Source organism: Panicum virgatum, chromosome 9N (genome assembly GCF_016808335.1).
Source record: "Panicum virgatum strain AP13 chromosome 9N, P.virgatum_v5, whole genome shotgun sequence".
Classification (NCBI taxonomy): Eukaryota; Viridiplantae; Streptophyta; class Magnoliopsida; order Poales; family Poaceae; genus Panicum; species Panicum virgatum.
In genome coordinates, this window is record NC_053153.1 from 61942837 (window position 1) to 61964947 (window position 22111).

Below are 22111 nucleotides of genomic sequence, written 5' to 3' on the forward strand. Positions count from 1 at the left end.
AGACAACGGAGCGGCCGTCGCTGGTGGTGAACCTGAAGGAGAGCGCCTGCCCGTCGAGGCGCGCGCCGCTCTGCCAGTTCTGGCCCCAGTTCCGGGCCATGCCCCGCCCCCGCGCCCGGGCGCCCGCGCCGCCCCCTCACGGAACCGCCAAATTAAAACTCTAATTAAGTGTAATGACTGTCATTTGAATACATCGGACGTATTGACTTAACGGTTTAATTTGACGATCCTTTCTCAACCCACGTCCCGATCGAAACATCACCGATAGTCTCACGCGAAGGTGAGCGCAGATGGTACAAGCACGACACAAATTCAAAAAATACAGCAAAATACACAAGATCTTGCCATAAGTTTTACAAACCAAATTTTAATACCTACATAATTTACAAACCTTACAATACCGAAACTAAGGTTCGAGTAGAGAAAAGGGCCGGCAACTACCACAAGTTTACACCAGGTAGTTCCCTATCTAAACGTCTGGGTCCACAACTTCACATCCCTCCGCGTCCCGCCGGATGAATTTGACACAACAGGGACAAAAGTTTACATCTGCGTGTCCTGAAAATAATATTTCAACAAAATCCCTGAACAACTAATACTCAGCAAGACTTACCCGACCGGTGGGTATAACCTAGCCCACATATCTAGATATGCAAGGCCTTTGGTTGGTGGTTATTTTGCAGAAAACAGCGACTAAAGTAAATCCTAAATTTTCATATTTTAGCTCCAAATTCTATATAAATTAACTATAGTCCAACATTTGCTTAAACCAACTATAGCAATCATAGAGGTGCAATCCATAATAATTCAATATGTTCATTATCATATGTATATAAATATACTCATCATTCCATCATAACACTACGATGCGACGCAGTGATCAAGGTGCCCATGTCCGAGAGCGACTGACGGCGAATCGATTCGATTTAACCTTGCAAGGTGGACCTAACCAACACGGCACGCAAAAGCCCCGTCGGACCACACGCACCAACCCTTCCCCTCCCCGCCTCGAACTACAGGACCGCCCCACCATCATATGGTCAGCCAAGCTCAACATGAGACCACCAAAAGTAATACATGCATCATCATTTCTATGCGACTACTCGACTACCCCAGGAAGTGAGATGGAGTCCTGTACTTTCGAAACAAAGCAGTACTAGGCTTACCGGTTTCGACTACCTCCTACTCCCGGTATGCGGTTAGTACAGTTCAAACATGATCAGCAGGGCCGACAACGGCTCGGTTCTTAACCGACACAGGCGGAACTACACCTCTACCGCCCGGTCTCAGATTCTATTCATTCTTTCGTTCCAAGACTTTCATCCCAAGATGAATAACTCATATATGGAAACATAAAATTATCCTATATCTCGCGAGTAACAAAAAATTACTCGACTTCTACCGAACCTTATTTAGCATAGCATTTCTATCGTCCTATACATACTAGTATAACTCAAGGAAACATAGGGTTCATGCAACTAGGATTTCAAACAACTCCTAAACATAATGCACAAGTAATAAATACATATCTAGGTGTCATAATTTTAATTAATAGGATGTGCACCGGGGCTTGCCTTCGGGCTGCTGCTCAGAGCTGGGGTCAGACGGGCCTTGGGCCGGGTTCTCACACCTCTCCTCCTGGGCTTGCTCCGGCTGCTCCTGCGGTGCCGCAATCACCTCAAATACGGCGCCCTCAGCTGCGGATGCTACACGTATGCATATGAAATAATTGAGTGCAACTCAAACTATATAATCACTATACCCAAACTGAAAGGTCCTGCGGACTGTCCGCAATCAAATGGCGTACTGTCCGCAGTTCAGCTTCGCAGACCCACCAGGACCAACTACCTCTCTGGGCAAATTTCTAGACTGACTGGCGGACTGTCCGCGCCTCAGTAGCGGACTGTCCGCAACACACTTCTGCAATCCCACCAGAACCAACTACTTCTCTGGTCAAATTTCAAATCTATACTGCGGACTGTCTGGCCCTCCTTGGCGGACTATCCGCAGTGTACTTTGCCAATCCACCAGAGACGACAGCGTCTCAGGACAGAATTTTAGACTCTACGGAGGAGGTGCTGAGGAAGGTGCTCGCACGAGGAATCGAGGTATGGTGGCCGGATGAGGGAGATCGATTGAAGGGGGCGACGGCGGCGCGAGAGCACGAGCGGAGCTCGTCTCTGGTCGACGTGAGGAGGAGGAAAGAAGATATGACAGGCGGGTCCCACAAGAAGGTAATATATCTAGATGTTAACTGAGCGGACCGTCCGCTGTTTTTCTGGGTGTTACATAACTTATCAGCAATCACATTGGTCAAAAACTAAGCTCTCGCGCGCCCAATCGATCATTCGATCATCCATCACATTGCACGCAACCATCGTGCCGGAGGCGTCGGCGCCGCCCAGGGGCGGAGACAAGGGGGGCGGGCAGGGGCCATGGCCCCCCTAACGTTGGTGTAACTACACATAAAATTCCCTAATCTCATTGTTAATGTTACTCATTAATAAGGTGTGGCTCCTCTTGATTGTCGGTATTAGTAAATTAACCACCTCTATGTTTCAATTCTGGCTCCGCCCCTGGCGCCGCCGTAGAAGGTGGCGTGCGCACTGATCCAGCGGCCGACGCCATAGGCTCGAGCTGAAGAGGACAGCGAGAGCAGGGCGAGCAAGAGCAGCAGAACCTGCAGCGATGGCATCTTCTGTCAGCGTGCAATGCAGCTGGTGCAAGTGCAAGCGAAGCCTCTGAACATGGAGGTTCGCGTGCAGGCTTAAATAGAGATATTCTAGGACCGACACGCTGATGTGAACTGTGATACTAACAACTGATGGTTGAGACCTCTTTCTCTGTACTTCTCTGCCCTGAACAAACATGGCTGAGGCCTGGGAGGAGAAGCCTAGCTAGCTCAGTTGGTACAAGGCAAACGCGTGGGCGTGTACACCCTCGTGTGCGCCAATAAAGTAGAGAGCTTTTAGGTTCCAATTTACTATTGTCTATTTTCTTCTTCGCGTTTATATTATTTGTACTCAGACAGTCTGAATAAAAGGTGGGTTGTTATGACACTGTTCTGCTCCAGCACTAGCAACAGTGTTTTCCTCTTGCACCACTCCAGCAGCAGCCTCCAGCCACTAGCCAGCCAGCAGTGTTTTTCTCTCACACCACTCCAACAGCAGCCTCCAGCACCAGCACAGCGAACAACAGCAGCCTCCCGCACCAGCACAGCGATCAGAGCTGGTTTTTCTTTCTCGATCACGTAAGAAGGGTTACAATTGTGTGGGCACAAAAAATGCTGTTCATCTGCCTGAAGCCTACAGCAGAAGCACACATGCCATGCCCCCACGATCTGTGTTCATTTCAAAATCAAGCAAACGCAGGTGCTTACCCAGCTCGTGCAATAGATTAGCAACTGATTAGAGCATTTTTCACCACATTTGTGCTGATGCTATTTTTAATTTGTGCAGGACATGGGACCCCATTGATGTGTGCAACATTTGTTTCTGACAGCCAGTTGGCAGCAGCTCCCCCGTGTTGGCATTGGCACGCGTGAGAGCAAATTGAAAGCTGCAAGGTCACAAGGAGCATCGCATATATATCCCATGACATGGTGCCAAGATCTCCGGAACACTCCTCCAACAAGATCGCAGGAGCCTTCGTGGAAAGGAAAAAAGATGTATTGCAGGTGAGGCTGCATGTGGGGGCACTAAATGTGCAGGCAAGATCTGCAGACAGAGCTCTGAAATTGCAGACCTGCAATGCAACCTCCTCTTGTGTTTGAGATGTATGTTCAGTCTGTCAGGTCAGATGAAGTAGTTGGGCTAGCAGCGATCTTCTCCGGTGGCAATGAGGTGGCTGAGTTCAGTTCCCTTCCTCTTCCAGAGGAAGGTTCATGTGCTCCCACAGCTTAGGGTCAAAATATAAATAAGCAGAGCATACAAGGATTACATTCATACAAAATCTGATATTGAACAAAAATTTGTGCAGGCAGAAATAAAAGGAAAAAAGAAATCAGCATGTGAACTGTTGCGGATTTAAACAGGAACAGTTGCACCCACAACTATTCACGCGGTCATCTCTTTTTTGTTTCTCCTTGCACAAATTTGTGTTCAAACTCATATTTTGTATGAATGTAAAATGATTGCATCTTCTATCTGTCTATCTCACTTTTGCATGATTTTTTTAATGCAAATTTAGGGGTTGCTACCATTGGCAGCACCTGAAGCTTCCTTATTTCATTTCTGCATTCCTTTTTGAAGGAAATGCCATTGCATTTCTGACCTGGTTGTCGGTTGCAAGTTGCAACCAGTAACCAACAAATTGGTGGGTGAAATGAATCCATGATATGTAAGGCAAATTTATGGGAAGGAAACATATACAGTCCATGGGCTGATGGAGGATCCGGATTGTTGGCCCCTAGTAGAGAGACAGGGGACTGAATCAAGATGTGCACATACTCTAAAACCAAAGAACAGAGCCTCGATGTTCATGTACTGGATCTTCAGTCCTCATCAATGGACTCGCTGTGGATTGGATCTCAGAAGCACCATGTAGGCTTTTCCTGTTGTGCCATGTTAATTGGCACGGAAGCCGCTGTTTCGGAGTTGACAGTTTTGGCGTCTGGTCAGAACAAACAGGATGAACTTAGCTTGTTGGGGCATTATTTTGGAGACAAGTTTTGTTGGCAGGACAGTAGCCCAATCATCATCATCAAAAGTAGGGCAAAAGTATTTACCATTGTCAGACACACAAATTACCAAATGCTAGGAATCAGTGGAAAGTTGATGTCAAGGAGACAAATCCTCAAGTCAGGCTCTAGCGGTAGCCCATTTTCACCCTCTCTTTATGTGCATTTTCGTGTACATCTAAAAATTCAGAAACTTCAAAAAATTAGCCGATAAACATTTTCTCCTTTTCTTTTATTTCTTGAGCAACCGTGTGCAGGCAAACTTTTATGACTTTATTGTAGCTTTGGACGCCAATGTCTAACCACCTCAGCTTTCTATCTTTTCCTGCTCATTTATCTTTTCCTCCATCCACTGCTCACTAAAGAAGCCTGCCAGTCTTCGTGATCATCATTTCAGTGAATACTTGACAGCATAAAGATTGACTGATTTCTCATTTGGTACGCTCTGGAGAAGAAAAAAAGGACAAGGCCACAACCCAGTTTCCATTGCACAGTGTATCGCGGCGTTGTCGAAAAGTATCTCCTGAAGCCGGGGGATAAGGTATTTTCAGAGAGTAGCAGAAGAGATCCCGCTTCTAAACTTTACTAGCGCTTACGCTGAGATTTCCTTGACTGTATCATGATGCCTTCCTGAGTGTGGAGAACAGTACTATTCAGATAAGAAAATATATTCTAAAAGCTTTGACTAGATGAGTTTGATGACAGGTAGAGCGTCAACATCAAACTGGTTGATCGATCCGTGTGGTTGTCTCACAAGTCACAAGATTCTGCATCCAGTGTTCGTGCGTACTGTCTTTTAGGCACTCCATGGCAGGCTGGTTGTTGGCTGAATCCAGCCAAAGTGCTGCCTTGTGTGATCATTAAGTAGATTTTTTTTTTGAAACGTAGATCATTAAGTAGATTGGAATCTCATCAAATTTTGTTTCATCTTCCAATGATTATCTGATAATCACCATCGTTCTTCCAAAACTGAAGTCTTAGACAGCTATTCGCTGTAAGCCGACTTCCGAAACCAAAGACAGGTTAAGTTTAAGCATGGAGGAGAGTAAGATGGGTTTGATTTTATAGAGTGGAAGAATGCATGCTGCATTGGATCCAATAGCCCCCAAAAAAATTTGAATGAGTTTAAGGAGACAAATCATGTGATGGTTGTGGAGACAGAAATGTTGCCGTTCAGACCACCGCTACAAGGCTGCATCCTTTCGCGGTGCTTGATGCGCAGCTTTCGCGATCGCTTGTCTAGTTGCAACCAGCAGTATGCCAGCATGCATCGCGCATTAGTTTGACCCTTGGTCACCGACAAAATTGACCATGACCAGCAAGCAAGCCTTGCAGTTTCAGCAACCCGAACAAGACAAGACGAACGAGCAGTGCTCATGACACCAATAAAACAAGATAAAGATTTAGAGCCTCGTTCTCCAGAATTCACTCTATTCGCATCAGCCAACCAACAGTATTTTTCTCTAACAATAAATCATCAATAGCCACCAGACACCAACTAAAGAATGCAGCAGTATTATTCTCTCACAACAAATCAGCAGCAGTGCTCATGGCTGACTGGTGTCTGGTGGCTGCTGCTGATTTGTTGTGAAAGAAAAATACTGCTGGCTGATGCGAATAGTGTATTGTTTGCACTCCAGATGTTTGCTTTGGAGCAGTTACATGCTCCAGAAACGAAGCGTCGACACCACCTTCTGCAGAAATAAGGTCTTGTTTAGATGCGAAAATTTTTGGGTGTAAAGTATTGTAGAACTTTCGTTTGTATTTAGTAATTATTGTTCCGTCATGAGTTAACTAGGCTCAAAAAATTTGTCTCGCAAATTATAGTCAAACTATATAATTAGTTATTTTATTTAACTACATTTAATACTTCATGCATATGTTTAAAGATTTGATATGACGAATAATCTTGTAAAGTTTTGAAATTTTGAGTGCATCGGCCTGAATAGGATGAAGGATGATCGTTGGGACAGATATACTGCAGTGTTGGTCAGCAGGTCTGCTGCTCTCTGCAGTTCAGAACACTACCACCACGGGCTACTGAAACACAACTGCTTAACCGTTGATTATTCCTAGGGTTGCCATGAAAATACGAAGCGACAGTGGCTGATTTTGACGGTGAATGAAAAACCAAAGCATATTCATGTATTTGTTCATATCTATCATTTACCACTGCCATCTAAACATGCTTGGATGGCAGTATGGCAGTGTGCTATATGAGTTGAACTCAATGGAAACAACCAAAAGTACAGTAACATAAAAAGAATTAACTTAATGATAGTACGATGGTGGTGGTGGTGGTTGACTGGTTGCAGGTGCGCCTGCCGGTCCAGACTGATTTCCTCCATGCTGAAGTGGCATCTGCTGTGAAGTGTGCAACTCATGCCGCGGAGCAGCAAGATGGGTCGGCAAGCCCCATGATGCAGCGTAATGCGGAGGAGCAGCGGGTGGGGTATTAGGGAAGCCCCCGGATGCTGCATACGGTGCTGGAGATGAGTACATCTGACCTGGATATGCTCCTGGGGCTGGGGGATACCCTGAGTTGCCGGAATTCCAACTTGGTACTTGTCCATTGCCGCTGTGGCTTTGGGCAGGGACACCGGGTGGGGCATATGCCCCAGCTCCTTGAATATTACCTTGCCACCCAGTGGATGTAGCTGCTGCACCAGGTGGTTGTGGCACCCCTTGGATTACACCAGGCGGAATTGTGTAATCCCTGCTCTTGTCACCATGTGCCTGGAGATTAAATGAATACGACTTCATATGGCAGACAAACCAAAATGGGCAATTGTGAAACAGAGGGTTCTATGAAGGGACACATGTATCATCAGGTGGTTTTTTTGACCAAATAACACTAAACGAAATGCTCCTATTATACCTTTACATTCAGACCAGTATGACGAGAGTATGACAGGTGAAGCTTACAGTAGCCACCATCGTAGATGCAATGACCTTCCAATGCTTCCTTCGCAACTGCAGCTGTAGTTGCATCTAAAGTATAGCAAAAGACTTAATCAGACTGATGAACAATTTTATATTCAAAAGCAAATGGAAGAATAAATGCAATCAGTTGCATGTTTAGCTGACAGAGTGTGGATGGCAGTTAATTAACTATGGTCTGCAGGGTCACAGCAGATGTAATGACTCCTAAAGACGCAAAAGCCTCTGTTTCTGGTTATGACGCTGGAAAATATTCATATTGGATCATTGGAAGAACACCATATGACGTGTCAAAATATTTTCCTAGAGATCAAAGCAATTGACAAGGCAGTAGGTAAACACTAGTTCAACTGAAAAACTGATGTGATTGATTGGTAATTTAAAGCTTGCATTGATCTATTTCTATGCTCATACCAGGATACTGAATCAAAGCTTGTGTGCCACCATTCTTCTCAAAAATAGCTATTTTTTGGACTGCACCAAACGCTGAGAAAACCTGGAATTTGTATAGCAATTTATCACGATTAGAACAAATAAAGCAGACAACAGAATTTTGAAGCATATTCTTGAAGTGTCTCCCCCAATTTGACTTACAGTATGAAGAACATCTACTGTAACGGCATATTGCATATTCTCAATTGATGCAAGAAGAACATTGCCTTGAGCCTCCACTTTCTTTCCATCAGCACCAACAGCAGGCTATTCAAGCACATCAAAAGGCAGATACAGCAAGGTCATATAGGCAAAACATGCAGAATTAAAAGATTAAAATGCACGTTGTCTTCTTCTTGTAAATTACCTGTAATGTACCATCCATGGCAGAATAGTTAATTGGAAGATATGGATTGTTATAATCCCTGCAAGATAACACCAAAAGAGGAGCTTCAAACAATGGCTTATTAAAACAAAAGCATGTCTCCAACAAGATACAATCTAAATTGGCATATACTTGCACGAGTAAAAAAAAACTAATAAAGTAATAAGATTGGAATAGGCAAATCATGTGATATGTACAGATTTGTACTTCTTCCTAGCATGACAGGTCCAGACATCTAATTAGTGTCTTCGACAAATGATCCCAGAGTATAGAAAAATACAGGTCCACATGGTAATATGGTGTATGAAAATTGAGAAACAATATTGATTCCCATACAAAGAGAACCTCACTCTTGACCAGCTACAGTAGGAAGCACAGATACTCAAACAAAAACTTTCAGCTTCAATGTGAACATTGGTCATCGACTACTTTCACTTCAATCCAATAAAAAGAAAATACTTTCGCCTCAACCAAATAAAGCTCCAGAAGGCTTACTGAATTATGTATAACGGTCAATAACCATTACAATCTCTAAGACAAGTAGAGGCCTAGAGGGTGGGCAATCGGTTTAAACCGACATTTCGGTTTGGTGCGCTCGGTTTACTAAAACTTTGGTGTAAAGAAATCTAGAGCCGATCCGTGTAAGACAACCAAAAACCGACGAGTTCGGTGTCACTAAAATTGGTTCGGTTTTTGGTGGACACCAAACTGCACCGAAGTTTTAGAACAGAGCGCACATCCTTAAGCAATTCATCAATTCAAGATTAAGATGAAAGCTGAATTGCCAACACATAGCAGAAGCTAACAAGTTCACATCCCTCACACAAGTTACAACACAACAAAGTTCACAATTCCTGGAACAGAAGTCAACAAAACATGAAGAAACTCACGATTAACAAGCCAACAAGCTCTTATCTCGCAACTGGCTAGGATCGGCATCTCATCATAGCCGCAAGCTCATGTAGCATGTTCGCAGTCTCACTCCGCCCTGCCGTGGCCAGCTAGCCATGCGTTCCCACAGCCTACCTCCGCGGGCACTGCCACGGCTGGCGTCTTCTGCTCCGCAACCGCCGTCTTCTCTTCCACGCTGCACGCCGCCGCCGCAGCCAGATGCAGGAGCAAGGAGCAGGGAGCAGGACAACAAGAGCGTTAAGGATATGGAAAGAAATGGACCAGGCTGCTTGGATGATAGGATATGGGCTCTTGAGCGCTGTGTTTAATTGGGCCGAGGTGGCGGGCTGGTGGCTAGCAGGCTTTGGCAAAGGTGGGATCCTGGGAGTAATTTCAGGGTCATCGGTGTTTTGGTGTATGAGAGTTAAAAACCAAAGACCAAACAACATAAAAACCAGGACTGAACCGAGAATCGATAACTGAAAAAATGATAATTTTGGAGGTTCGGCTTCGGTTCGGTCCTTCAATTTCAGTGAATTTTTGCCCAGCCCTAAAGACAAGCAAGAGAAAAATGGGTGTGCACTTCAGAAGCTGAAGAGACAAGTAGTTCTTTTAACATGGCTGAGAAAATTGCAAAAATTTATTTGGATGTAGTTTGTAGGCTCCTCGTAGTTGTTACACAGTTGGGAGATTACCTGGATATTAACTTCTCAAACTGAGGCCATGCCAAATGGTTCTGTACATCAACAATAAACATGAAACAAAGGAACTCCTCCACTGTAGTTTTATAATTTACTTTTCTAAACAAAGCAAGGCACAAAACTTTTTGTGCAACAATACTCAATGGATGTATACTTATTTTAAGAAGGTCCTAAACGTGTAAATGAGGCAATTAGAGCTTCGCAAAGCAGTAAAGCTCATTGATATATTCTACAAAGTTTAAAAACATGCCAAGCTAGGTGTCAGCAATTTGATATACATAATCTCATGTGTTGCCAACGAATCATTGTTTGGCACTTACATTAAGATCTGCTAAGACTTAAACAACATAAACCGGTGAATGATAAAACAACTTACGAGGGCATGGGGCATAAGGATGGATCCTCTATCAGAAATAGGGATAAATAACTCAAAGAGAACAAATTGTAGGCTTTACCTGCTGCGGTTTGACTGAAACTTGATGTTCAAATCCTGATGTGCAGAGAAAGAAATTCGCAAGCAGCAGGATGTTACATGCTGTGGAAGCAAGTAACTGTAAAGAACCAAAGCAATTCAGTTTATAGGAAGCATAAGAAAGTACAACGAACACCAACAATGGACAATACAAAGAAACCCAAGAATGTCACCTTGGGATGCTCCTTCCATCTAAGGCTTCTCTAGCAGCCGAAGCAGTGGCTGCATCAGTATACTGGATCAATGCCTGCATGCAAGAATAAGATGAGGCTCCTGCCTTTCATTTCAAAACCCAAAAAAAAAACAAATAGGCATCTAAAACATGATACTTTAACTGACCTGAAAACCTGCAGCCTTTTCAAAGGTGGCTATTTTGTGAACATATCCAAATGCTGAGAAAACCTGAAAGTTGATACAAAAAAGGATCAAACATAGGAGTTGAAGGGCAGAATCAGTTTAGGAAACACATACAATCTCATGCCACATGAAAAAAATCTGCAGCATAGCACACAATAATTACACGTGATATTTTTCATAAAGAAATGATGCATAAACCTCATTTTCCAAACAAAGGATATAAACACTTCAAACTTATCCCACCCCCAAGCAAAAAATGGGGGAAGCGTGAAAGGCAACGAGATCAGATATGAGTAAAATTAAAAGTACCATACTTTTAATGTAAACTGGCTGCAATATATAATATCACCAAACAATGATCTAAAATAAGCACCATAGAGATACTTATGATCTAAAGGTTTGGAATTTAACCTTTCATCAGTAACTTGGATAAACAGGGAGGTGCCCTACACCGGGGATAAGCGCGTTGATGGAGGATACTTATAGATTGCATCCTCAAGACGAGACATGGGAGTTCATAAGAACTTTGAATGTACTAATTAGAAGACAGAGGCAGCAAAACAAACATGGTATCTCTCCAATTGCAGGTGTTGATAACGACATTTTCTCCGTGTTAACATGGGCCTGCTGATTCATGCAGAATACGTTACTACGAGAAGAACAGCTAGGTAAAATCTTTGATTTACAAGGATCAGGTCAGGTAGACTCCCTTGGATTCCTTCAGTCAACGGCAATCAAGAAAGTAACAGGCACACTTGAGGTTGTCATTACCATACTAACACAATTATCTAAGTACTTTACAAGAAAAAAAAAGGTATTTTAGAACTCACCATATGGATTACATCAATGGTGACATCACTAGCTTGAACACCCTCTATGGTAACAAGCAACACATTTCCAGCAGTCTCTCCAGGGCTCTTGTTGTTAATTATTTCTTGCCTATTTGAATACTGAATGTAAACAGTTTTGCCTCGAATTTGTGCTGGTTCCGAAGATGATGCAAAGTAAGAAACCATTGAGATTGCCTGATTAACATCAGTCTGCAAAGAAAGTTAATTGCGCATAAGTAGTTATGGCATGTGAATTCAGAACTAACAAAACAGGAACTAGTACACAGTGTTTTGAATCCAAGTAAGAGAGAGCTTTATTGTCATGCCGGTCTACATCCCCCACTACTCTAGACGCCCGTCCCACCCCACACCCAAAACAACACGGAGAGACAAAAGGAAATGAAATAAACAAAAATTCTACCAGCCGTATAATCCACTAAATACTGGCAGAACATCCAAGATCCAACCACAAAACAATAGGAGTGACACATGTTCATATTTTTTTAACTCCAATTGGAACAGCTAATCCACCAACAAAAAAATCCATCTAGCAATCATGAGAAAACAGTTTAATAATCTCGCGTAAATTCCACCTCTAAGCAACCCATAATTTCATTAAAATTTGTTAACAGCTTGTCAGGGCTTGAATTGATTCAGTCTATTCTGGAGAAACCGTATTCTGTAAAAGTTCTGCCAGGTTTAGGTTTTGAAGGGAGTGGGATTCCATGTAGTCCATTAGACGTGTATCGGACGGCGAAAAGAGTTATCATGTACTAGGATGGTGAATGTGAAATTGATTGACCTTGTGTGACATTTACCGGAAGTAGCAGGGGATAATACCAGTGTGCCGGAAGGGGAAAATAGACTGGAAATTGAATTTATCTATTATGTTCTTACTTTTCTTGCCTAGGAGTAGTCTGTTCCTATTGTTACTGCATGTTCCTTCACTTCTCGTCAGTAAATTAGGTAGTTTAAGGTGTCGTTCTTATCGGATCTCGACACAACTCTCTTCACTGATCCAGCGGACCAAAAAGCAAGCAGACGTGAGAATGGCACATTTCCAAATCCCTCATCATGCCTGATCTATGCAACTCTAAGAGATCATAATTTTGCAACTTAAAAGAATGATATGCAGTGTAACTGTATAACAGTATAACTGAATAGGCAGGAAGCCTTGTTGACCCCTGCAGCATCTAATCCAAATCCAGAGTGCTGACGAAATTCCAATATCTGACAGGCCAAACCTAGCTAGATCCAGCGACTCGCCTACAATCAAGCTGCTCACAAAATTGCAATATCGTAAAGGTTAAACCTAGCTAGATCCAATGATTCGCCTACGACTAAACTGCCCCGAATTCCGGATCGGATCGCGGTGGGGATCGATGGGGTAGGGGCGAGAGGAAGGGAGAGGAAAGGGGCGGGGGAAGGACTTACGAACTCGACGAAGGCCTGGTTGCGGTTGGCGCCAACGCCGCTTTTGGTGTTGACGATGCGGCCGAAGGGCTTGCAGAGCTCGACGAGCTCCTCCTCTGCGCACTCCCACGGCAGGTTCCGCAGGTGGAGCACCTTCGACGGCGTCTGCGTATAGCGGAACTGCTGCCCCCCGCCGCCGCCCGACGACGACATCTTGGCCGGCAGGACAGGTAAACTGGTCTGCGGAGGAGAGGGTGAGGCCGGGGAAGCCGAAGCTAGGGTTTGCGCGTTTTGGGTTGGGGCGGAGCCGCGGAAGGCGAGGTCGGAGACTTAGGAGTAGCTAGTGGTTCCGTGTGACGCCGTGCCATCTGGTTTTGTCAGAAGATGAATTTGAAGCAGATATACCGTATACACATCCACTGGAGATTAAGAAAAGGAAAAATACATATTCTAAGCTCAACAATATTTTGATAATGTAGTTTCTTATTAACCTTTATATCAATAACCTCCACAGATCTCTTTTTTTTCTTCGAACCACTGTCATCTCTCACTAGTCACTGCCTCCTTTTTTCTGCATGTTTACTCCTATATCCTAGGAAATTTTAATTGCAAATTGCAGCACATAAAAATGTTTATTTGATTAGCACACCAGATAATTAATTTAAATTAAATTTAGAAATAAATCAACTTCTTAATAATTTTTGCAAACTTATGAAACTGTGGACGTTCATTAAAAATTTAAAGTGGATGACCGAATCATAGCACACCGATAATTAATTTAAAATAAATTAGGAAAATAAATCGATGTCTCGATAAATTTTGCAAACTAAAAAAATTCAGAGTCCAATAAAAGACTTGAATGGATACAAAATCTTCAAAAATTGTCTAGAAGCTCAAGCTTAACAAGATTTTTATTTGTGTATCCTTAGTTAAGAGTCACCGGAGCATCTCCGGCAAGTTTATAGTAGAGTTTTATAATTCATATTAAAGGAGCCACTATTGATTTATAAGCACTACCAATTGGGGCTTATATCAGACACTGAAATGACACTCATCTGTCATGATACGACCATTGTATCTCTTACACAAACATTAGATGAAATCACCAAACTACTATGTTATCTTTGTTTTTAGGTTGAGCTGAGTCACAAGTGAGTACTATAACTGCGGTTAACTTCAGTGGACCACCAATCCGATGTTATGTCTAGCGTTTTGGGTGAGAAACCTACCACACTCAAGGGTGGTAATGTCGATGGTCCTAGTAGTCTCTTTACCATCCAATTTAATTCAAAATTAAAGACTCAAAATTATATAAAATCAGAGTCTGACTTTTAGATAATCTAAATCAAATTTTAAGACCGTTCACCACCCCTAACCACACTCCTCACCATGTTTATATATGACACAACATGTTTACAATTACGCTCCGCACCAACATCGGATACTACTATTCATAAATAACCAACATCAGATATAGCATCCGCACCTTCACATACCAAGGATGCGCTCAAGAGGATTTAAACAGATTGAGTCTATGCAAATACAAATATATCATTTTTCCCACAAATTCGAACTCGGTACAAATAATATTAGTTGTGTCGGGTAGGATACATATTTATCTAGTCCTTTCATTTTATTTTGATATTTACAAAACTGAATTTTTCTATTTTTGATAATCCTATTTACGTTGTCGCCTAGAGTTTGACACGGAAGACCGTTTCAGATCCATACACGCATATTGAGTAACTTCTCTAGAAAAAACAGGTGCATATATATGATGACGTCGCTACCAAGTAAACCTTGCGGAAAATCATTTTCGCTAATGAGAATATACAATGACGTGATAAATTAGATGATAGGTAAATTCTTCTTTTTGTCAAGAAATAGACCTATTAATGAATAATGGAGGAAGAATACGCATATTTAACTTTATATATTTAAATTAAAATTTGGATAAAATGTTATACCGAATATTCAGATCTGTATACGGACGGGGTCTCAACTCCTCGTGTAATACGGACTCGCATAAAATGGTTAATTTTACACGGCTTTGAAGACTCCTTCCAGTTTTGGGCCTCTCGACTCGGGTCGGGTCGGGTCGGGTCGGCGCGGCTCGGCCCACTCGCCATGCACTGCGTATCCGCCCCAAGACCCACGAGCTCCAATAAATGCCGTCGTATATTATTCCTCCATCGGCTTCCTTCCTCCTCTTCCCCTCCCGTGTTCTCCTCGATCCCTCGCCGCCGCTGGTCCGGCTCCATCCATCGTCCCACCGCTTCGTCTTTCTCGCGCAGCTGTCGCACGTCCCTCGCCTAGAGTTTGCTGAGTCCTTCGGCCCAAGGTCAGTGCCCCTCGCCCGCCACTCCCACCTCGCGGCGTGCCCCTGCGAATCCCCGCCCGCCCGGGCCCTAGTTCGGCGTCCGCGCCGCCCAGATCCGTGTTCTAGAGCCTTAGTTTCTTGCCAAGCCTTCGTCTTCAAGTTGGTCAGGGCTCTTGGGTCTGAAGCGTAGGTAGATGTGTCCGAGAGAGGTTAACTTTAGGTCAATTATTTGGGGATTTCTTGTCCGAGGGATGTGCCCCTGCTGGGGCCAGGTTTAGTTTCTGCAGGGAGGACTTAGTTTAGAGTTTGATTATGCAGATGCATGTCAGCATTTGTATGACCCCGTTGAATTTGCGTCTTTGGCCGCTTTGGTTAGGTTTTGGATTAAAGAACAACCTTGTCATAAAAATATCTGTTCTCTGGCACAAAAATATGCATAATTAGACCTAGTGGTAACAGAATTTATGAACATTCTTAACTCCAGAGGACTAGAGCTAGCCCGGGTACTATACACTTGGAAGGATCAATTAATGTATGCCTAACTTAGGAAAGGTCACATCTTTTCCCTGTTGGATGGGAATAACAGAATTTGCAGTTCAGATGTTTCATGAGGAATTCGATCTGCAAAAAGATTACCCTGTATATGCAAAAGATGGTTATATTGGTACTGCATCACATGCTCTGCTATTAATGGTGTGCTTGTCTGGTATTTAAGTTTGCATCTGCTTGAGGCAATATTCTGTGTTGCTGACTCTTTTATCTCTACTCCCAGATAATGGCTGGACACCGAAACAGTAATGGAAAACGGCACTCTGATTATGCTGAAAATGGAGGCGGTAAGAGAAGAAATCCTGGTGATGATTTCTATGCTCCTGGTCCCGATGATACTGTGTATCGGTACCTCTGCGCCTCTAGAAAAATTGGGAGTATCATTGGCCGTGGTGGAGAGATTGCGAAGCAGTTGAGGACTGAGACTCAAGCTAAGATTAGGATTGGCGAGAGTGTTCCTGGCTGTGAAGAGCGAGTTATCACAATATTTAGCTCAAGCAGGGAAACTAATACTGTTGACGATGCTGAAGATAAGGTTTGCCCTGCTCAGGATGCTCTCTTTAGAGTTCATGAGAGGCTTGCTTCTGATGAGGGTCCAGGGAATGAAGACAGCGAAGAAGTTGTACCTCAAGTTACTGTTCGTTTGCTTGTGCCATCAGACCAGATCGGATGCATTATTGGCAAAGGTGGGCATATCATCCAAGGAATCCGCAGTGAGACTGGTGCGCAAATACGCGTGCTTAGTAATGATCATATTCCAGCATGTGCCATTAATGGTGATGAACTTCTCCAGGTTGGTGGCCCACGTCAATTCCTGCATTACCTAAACAAGTGGTACTATATAGGCATGTCTGTGTCTAAATTTACTTTTTGCGTAATATTGGTGGTATATGTAGCTTTGTTAAATGTCTGCAGCATTTGATTGTCATCAAAACATGAAGATGTAATGGAATTCTAAGTTTTGCTGTCTGTGCAATTAGTTAATATTTACTGACAATGCTTCCAATATTTTGGACACCAGATATCCGGGGATGCCGTAGTTGTCAGAAGGGCTCTTCGTCAAGTGTCATCTCGCCTCCATGACAACCCATCTAAGTCACAGCATCTTTTTGCATCCAGCTTGACCCAACCTTATGCAGGGAGCTCCCACCTTGGTAGTTCCTCCGCTGCACCTGTTGTTGGGATTACTCCTGTAATTCCTGCTTTTGGAGGATACAAAGGTGATGTTGCAGGAGATTGGCCCTCTGTATATCAACCTCGGAGGGATGAGAGCTCTGCAAAGGAGTTTTGTTTGCGTTTACTCTGTGCTGCTGTGAATGTGGGAGGTGTAATTGGGAAGGGCGGTGGAATTATCAAACAGATTAGGCAGGAATCTGGGGCTTTTATTAAAGTGGATAGCTCCAATTCAGGTGCTGAAGATGACTGCATAATTACAGTTTCTGCAAAAGAGGTGAGCTCTTCCTCCTATTGGCATGCTTTTATTGTGCCTCCTTATTCTTTATTGTGTTTCCTGACCAGCTGTTTTTTTTTTTTCATGCAGTTCTTTGAAGATCCTGTCTCTCCGACAATTGATGCTGCAGTTCGTTTGCAGCCTAGGTGCAGTGAGAAAAGTGATGCAGAATCAGCAGAGCCATCATACACAACACGCTTGTTAGTGTCCACATCACGTATTGGGTGCCTAATTGGCAAAGGTGGTTCAATCATTACTGAGATACGGAGAACAACAAGAGCCACCATACGCATTCTTTCAAAGGAAAATGTTCCAAAGGTAGCAGCAGAAGATGAAGAGATGGTTCAGGTATCAGTTTGGACTTTCTGATGTTCTTCATTTTTTTGAGTCTCTTCTGCAGTTGTGCTATAGCAAAAGTTACATCATATTTTTCCTGTGCACCAGATCAGTGGAGGCCTTGATGTTGCAAGACATGCTCTTGTGCAAATAGCTACAAGGCTGAAAGCCAATTTCTTTGAAAGAGAGGGTGCTTTATCTGCATTTCCACCTGTGATCCCTTATCATCCTTTGCCTGCTGGTGTTTCAGACGAGCCAAAGTATCTAAGCAGAGACACGAAGCCTGTCGGGCATTATCTATATTCTAGTGGTTTTCGTGCATCAGATGATATGATTCCTTCTGACAGATATGGAAGTTATAGCAGCTCCCAGGTATAACATATGCCATGCTGTATTCTTTGCTATGCATGTTGGCAGCTTACTAATCAAGTTTTTTTATTCCCACTATCAACTAAACCTTCTCTAGGCACCTGGAGGCGGATATGGGGCTTACAGTGGGTACAGTGGCCGCTCAACCGGCAGTGGGTAAGGATAGCCATTTTTTTATCCACCAGTAATAAAAATTGAATTTGATACATAATTGAGTACAGCTACTTTTCATTTATCTTTTATTGAAGATTGTGCTTACTCAGCTCCTTGTAATTGACAAATAACGTACATCAGGTTGTCTGGTCATAGTTCTCTTCCCTATGGAAAGCGTCATGGTTATTAGGATCTAGATTTGTTGAATAACTCAGGTATGGTTCTTCAATTTTGTCTTGACTTGTAAGAATGATTATGTGATTGTGCCTTGCTTGCCTTAATGCTTTCCTGCCTTTTTAACACATTTAAACCAGCTCAGCTATCTTCTGATGGACCTGTTCTTTTCACCTTTGCCCCCCTGCTCCCCTCCCGCACTAAAAACAGCCAAGACAATGAAGTTCGGAGCCTGCTTATTGGAGCCCCTTCCCAAACCAGATGACCAAGAGTATTGCCCATCCTGGAAGCTTTGCTTAAGAGGACCTGTCTGGATGCCATAGACCATTGATTTTCCTCACACTACATTACTTATATCTTCCACCGGGCCTGTGTTTGTAACCCTACCGTAAATTTTCCGAACCTATGTATTGATGAAGGTCGCATTTGAGATTGCGTGTATTACTCGTTTGAGACCTGCTTCAGTTTAGCGGCTTTTGTTGAAATACATGCTTCCTATGTGCCACCCAAAAGCCAGGAAGATTTACTTGAGAAAAAAAACCCTAGGGAGATGTTACTTGTCATTCTTTGAGATGCAGGTTACTTCTCAGTGGTATGTGCGACTGCCATCCTTAAAAGTAACACTAGAACCACATGCCATTCTTGAAAGTAGCACCAGAGATCAATACCAGCCTTGTTCCTGTTGGCTGACATTTCACAAGATGATTGCACCACCGCAACTTGCAACATCCTTATGATACTCAAATGAGCTTGAAATATACTATAGCATAGAAAAACATTTATGTATTTCAACTGATGTTTTGGAGCACAAAAGTTTTAATTGGTTATAGATTTTATTATGTACTTTGTGTGACAGCTAAGAGCTTAACTGCAGATAGCTGGGAACTTAGCATGGATTGGTTTATATCACAATGACCTTGAAATGCACTAGGAAATCTCATGATCTTACTGAACCTTCTGACCTCTCAGTCTCATGCATGTGTTGTTCTGATGCTTAAATAAGTGTTGGTGATTTAATGGTGGTTATGCACTTGTCATGTTGGCTGAACTGTATGCTAAAGTCTACCTAACTGAAGGTATCAGTTTTAGTCACAGGAAGCAGTTCACGTGGTGAAGACACCCCCAATGTTTTGCAGGTTGACAATGTATTTTATCTAGATGCTAGAAGTTTACAGGACTAGGTAACCATATGAGCTCCTTGACATCTGCAGTAGGAATCTTGTTAACTCGTGATGGTGCAGGAACATACAAAAGGTAAGCAACTATTGCAGGCATTGTACACGGCTGAAAGGAACCAACCCTTGGAGTTGCACATAATTGCTATCATACCATGCATCATACCTAGCTCAAGTTGTATCATAAGGTCATTGGTGGGGTAACTGTTGTATGTCTGTGTGCCATTTCTAATGGTGCTATATTGATCGGCAAAGTTTGTTTTAGAATGAATTCAGTTTGGTGTTATACCATTCAGTTAACTGGCCTGTGTTAAACTGGTCCTCCCATTTTGCGCATTACCTGGAGCAATTTGGATTGGAGCAACGTGCTTTATTTTGGCGATGGTCTTGATAATTTAATGAATTTGGATAACATATTCAGGTTTTGGATAGTTTGTACCATGGTACTTTGGCAACGTGCTGGTACGGATTGGCGTTGTCGTTTATAGACAAGGTGTTTCTGGTTTCATCGTTTTTGGCCCTAGTGGCGTCTGGCTCTGTACCTTGACAAGGTATGTTGATGCCGGCGTATGGTGCATTTTTACTTATTTTTACATTTTAAATTTCTTTTTGTTTGCCTAGCTATGGCTTCCGATTGTCCTAGTCTTATTTTTCTCTATCTTTATCTCAACTTTTTTTTTATTTCTAAAGCAATTAATGATTCCTTGGTCTAATCGGAATTCCAATCTAAATAAGGACAATTAGTACCTCACGAGGTTATAGCACGACATGTACATGGACTGAATTAAAAGATCATAAAGTTTGTGGTCTTGTATAGATCTAGGTAATAAAATTTATTATCCGTAGCAATGCAATAATAAAACCACGTGGGCCAAGTGTCCTTCGTTCAAAAGTTAAAAAAAAAAAGAGAAGGCAAGGTGCTAAGTTAAGAACACAAGTATGCCCAGCCTTCTAGCCACAAGCGGGTGGGCGTGGTGCACATCCTGCGGATAAGCGCACATGCTCAAAATCGAGAATTTGGGATTGGATGGCCAAGGAGCATATCGCTCTTGGACGAGCATCTCACTTTGTACATTGATCATGAGAACGAAGATGGTGACATGGTGTAATCGGTGATGGTTGCTACGAGGTGGACGCATTATGGTTATGGCCTGGTGCAGAAATTTCGGAAAAAAAATGGTATGATGCGAGATGTCACAATCCATAGCACGACATATATATTTCAAGTAGTGAGTTATAATGCGAAAGGTCCTCTAGCTGATTTGGTAGCACTTCTCAGATCCTGGGTTTGACTTCTGGTAGTAAGTTATAACATCTGGTTCACTGCACGCCTGTTCCAGCAATTCCGGGTTGTCCTTGGTTAAGCATAGAGCAAAATTAGTTGATTTTTTGAGACCAGTTTTAGGGCGAACAATTTGGTTGTTCGAGAAGCAATCTAGCCAGTAGTTAACAAACGATTATACATTGCGCTCCTCTTCATCTTGCATAACTCCCTCTCAAAATGCAAGAAAATTTTTGCTAAGGATCTAAACAACACTCTTGGTTTATATATGCTACAGAAAATGGCAAGTGTGAAATCTGATAGTCAATTAAGTTACTAATATTGTGCTCCTTTTCTACACTGACGCGATCTTGCACAACTCTCTCTCAAAATCCAAGAATTTTTTGCTAAGGATCTAAACACACTCTTGGTTTATATATGCTACACAGAAATGGCAAGTATGAAATCTGATAATCAATGAAGTTATGATAAGAAATAAAGTAAGTAGACTATATACAGCAAAGGCCTATTAGCTCAGTTGGTTAGAGCGTCGTGCTAATAACGCGAAGGTCGCAGGTTCGAGACCTGCATGGGGCCATATATCTTTTTTTAATCACACGGTCATGTTTGTTTTTTCTACCCTCGTTTATTTTATAATTGTTGCACCGCTAGCCCTCGTCCATTCTCCGTTCCATGAATGTCATAAGCAATGTATCCATTCTCCGTTCCATGAATGTCATAAGCAATATATATAGAACTGCGCATAGTCATGTGAGAGCCACGCAGAGTTAGGCAGCACCGGCGGCTATCGTCATATCGGCATAAAATATATGCAAATTTGAAGATCATTCATTGTATTACTTTGTCAGACATGGAAAGTATTGTATCAGAAAACTCATCCTAGAGCCGTCGCATGTAACAAGCATGAGGTTTAGTGGGGGACTAAAAGGAGAGATTTACGCTACATGACATAAGATGTTTTTTTAGTGTTTTCCTTAATGGACGTTATATATTGGACAAGGACTATTGTTCTTCAAGAATGGAAACGAATTAGCAATGATGAATCCCATAACAATATTTCAGTGAAAAAAACTGTTGGCTGCTTAGGAAATAACTCGAAGAGTTGTCTTAATTAGAGTTAAAAAACATTTGGCTATTAGTGAAAATTCTAGGGAAGGATAGTATTTGCAGGCCATTCACACGCACACACAAAAAAAAAACACTA

The 22111-nt window shown here is 42.7% G+C and overlaps 2 protein-coding genes and 1 non-coding gene across 16 annotated transcripts; 2 read left to right on the forward strand and 1 right to left on the reverse strand.

Annotated features, from left to right (window-relative positions):
* Window positions 1-6762: 6762 nt before the first annotated feature.
* LOC120692966 (polypyrimidine tract-binding protein homolog 1-like) lies at window positions 6763-13471 on the reverse strand. Of its 12 annotated transcripts, XR_005682810.1 has the most exons (12): window positions 13121-13458; window positions 11687-11896; window positions 10839-10901; window positions 10673-10746; window positions 10483-10578; window positions 10022-10062; window positions 9326-9876; window positions 8418-8475; window positions 8213-8317; window positions 8033-8114; window positions 7557-7669; window positions 6763-7414 (listed from the first exon to the last, which is right to left on the reverse strand). XR_005682810.1 is itself a non-coding variant. In XM_039976370.1 (11 exons), the coding sequence occupies exons 7-11, from the start codon at window positions 8433-8435 to the stop codon at window positions 6950-6952; spliced, it is 783 nt and encodes a 260-aa protein (XP_039832304.1). In that variant the 5' UTR covers window positions 8436-8475; window positions 10483-10578; window positions 10673-10746; window positions 10839-10901; window positions 11268-11483; window positions 11687-11896; window positions 13121-13448; the 3' UTR covers window positions 6763-6949. The 12 variants fall into 12 exon arrangements, 8 of the variants coding, with proteins under 8 accessions (XP_039832304.1, XP_039832301.1, XP_039832297.1 ...); XR_005682809.1 differs by adding an exon at window positions 11268-11483 and having other exon boundaries at window positions 7604-7669; window positions 9326-10578; window positions 13121-13459; XM_039976370.1 differs by lacking the exons at window positions 9326-9876; window positions 10022-10062 and adding an exon at window positions 11268-11483 and having other exon boundaries at window positions 13121-13448.
* Window positions 13472-15275: 1804 nt separating this feature from the next.
* LOC120687915 (KH domain-containing protein HEN4-like) lies at window positions 15276-19940 on the forward strand. 3 transcript variants are annotated; one of them, XM_039970008.1, is made up of 8 exons: window positions 15276-15440; window positions 16192-16761; window positions 16990-17418; window positions 17509-17766; window positions 17863-18126; window positions 18221-18279; window positions 18418-18491; window positions 18591-19940. In XM_039970008.1, exons 2-7 carry the CDS (start codon window positions 16195-16197, stop codon window positions 18464-18466), a joined length of 1626 nt encoding a protein of 541 aa, XP_039825942.1. In that variant the 5' UTR covers window positions 15276-15440; window positions 16192-16194; the 3' UTR covers window positions 18467-18491; window positions 18591-19940. The 3 variants fall into 3 exon arrangements, with proteins under 3 accessions (XP_039825942.1, XP_039825943.1, XP_039825941.1); XM_039970009.1 differs by having other exon boundaries at window positions 18596-19940; XM_039970007.1 differs by having other exon boundaries at window positions 18661-19940.
* Window positions 19941-21409: 1469 nt separating this feature from the next.
* Window positions 21410-21484, forward strand: TRNAI-AAU. The gene has a single exon. It is a non-coding gene; the product is annotated as a tRNA-Ile (tRNA).
* Window positions 21485-22111: the final 627 nt, after the last annotated feature.

What these genes read in the sequence shown, in the direction of transcription:
- LOC120687915 (XM_039970008.1), top strand. Translation starts at nt 16,195, where the DNA reads ATGGCTGGACACCGAAACAGTAATGGAAAACGGCACTCTGATTATGCT. An exon ending in AAGATGAAGAGATGGTTCAG is followed by an intron (nt 17,767 to 17,862) that starts GTATCAGTTTGG and finishes CCTGTGCACCAG; the next exon opens with ATCAGTGGAGGCCTTGATGT. An exon ending in GAAGTTATAGCAGCTCCCAG is followed by an intron (nt 18,127 to 18,220) that starts GTATAACATATG and finishes AACCTTCTCTAG; the next exon opens with GCACCTGGAGGCGGATATGG.
- LOC120692966 (XM_039976363.1), bottom strand. Translation starts at nt 13,312, where the DNA reads ATGTCGTCGTCGGGCGGCGGCGGGGGGCAGCAGTTCCGCTATACGCAG. An exon ending in GATGGAAGGAGCATCCCAAG is followed by an intron (nt 10,579 to 10,672) that starts GTGACATTCTTG and finishes GGTTCTTTACAG; the next exon opens with TTACTTGCTTCCACAGCATG. An exon ending in AGCTTTGATTCAGTATCCTG is followed by an intron (nt 7,670 to 8,032) that starts GTATGAGCATAG and finishes GCTATACTTTAG; the next exon opens with ATGCAACTACAGCTGCAGTT.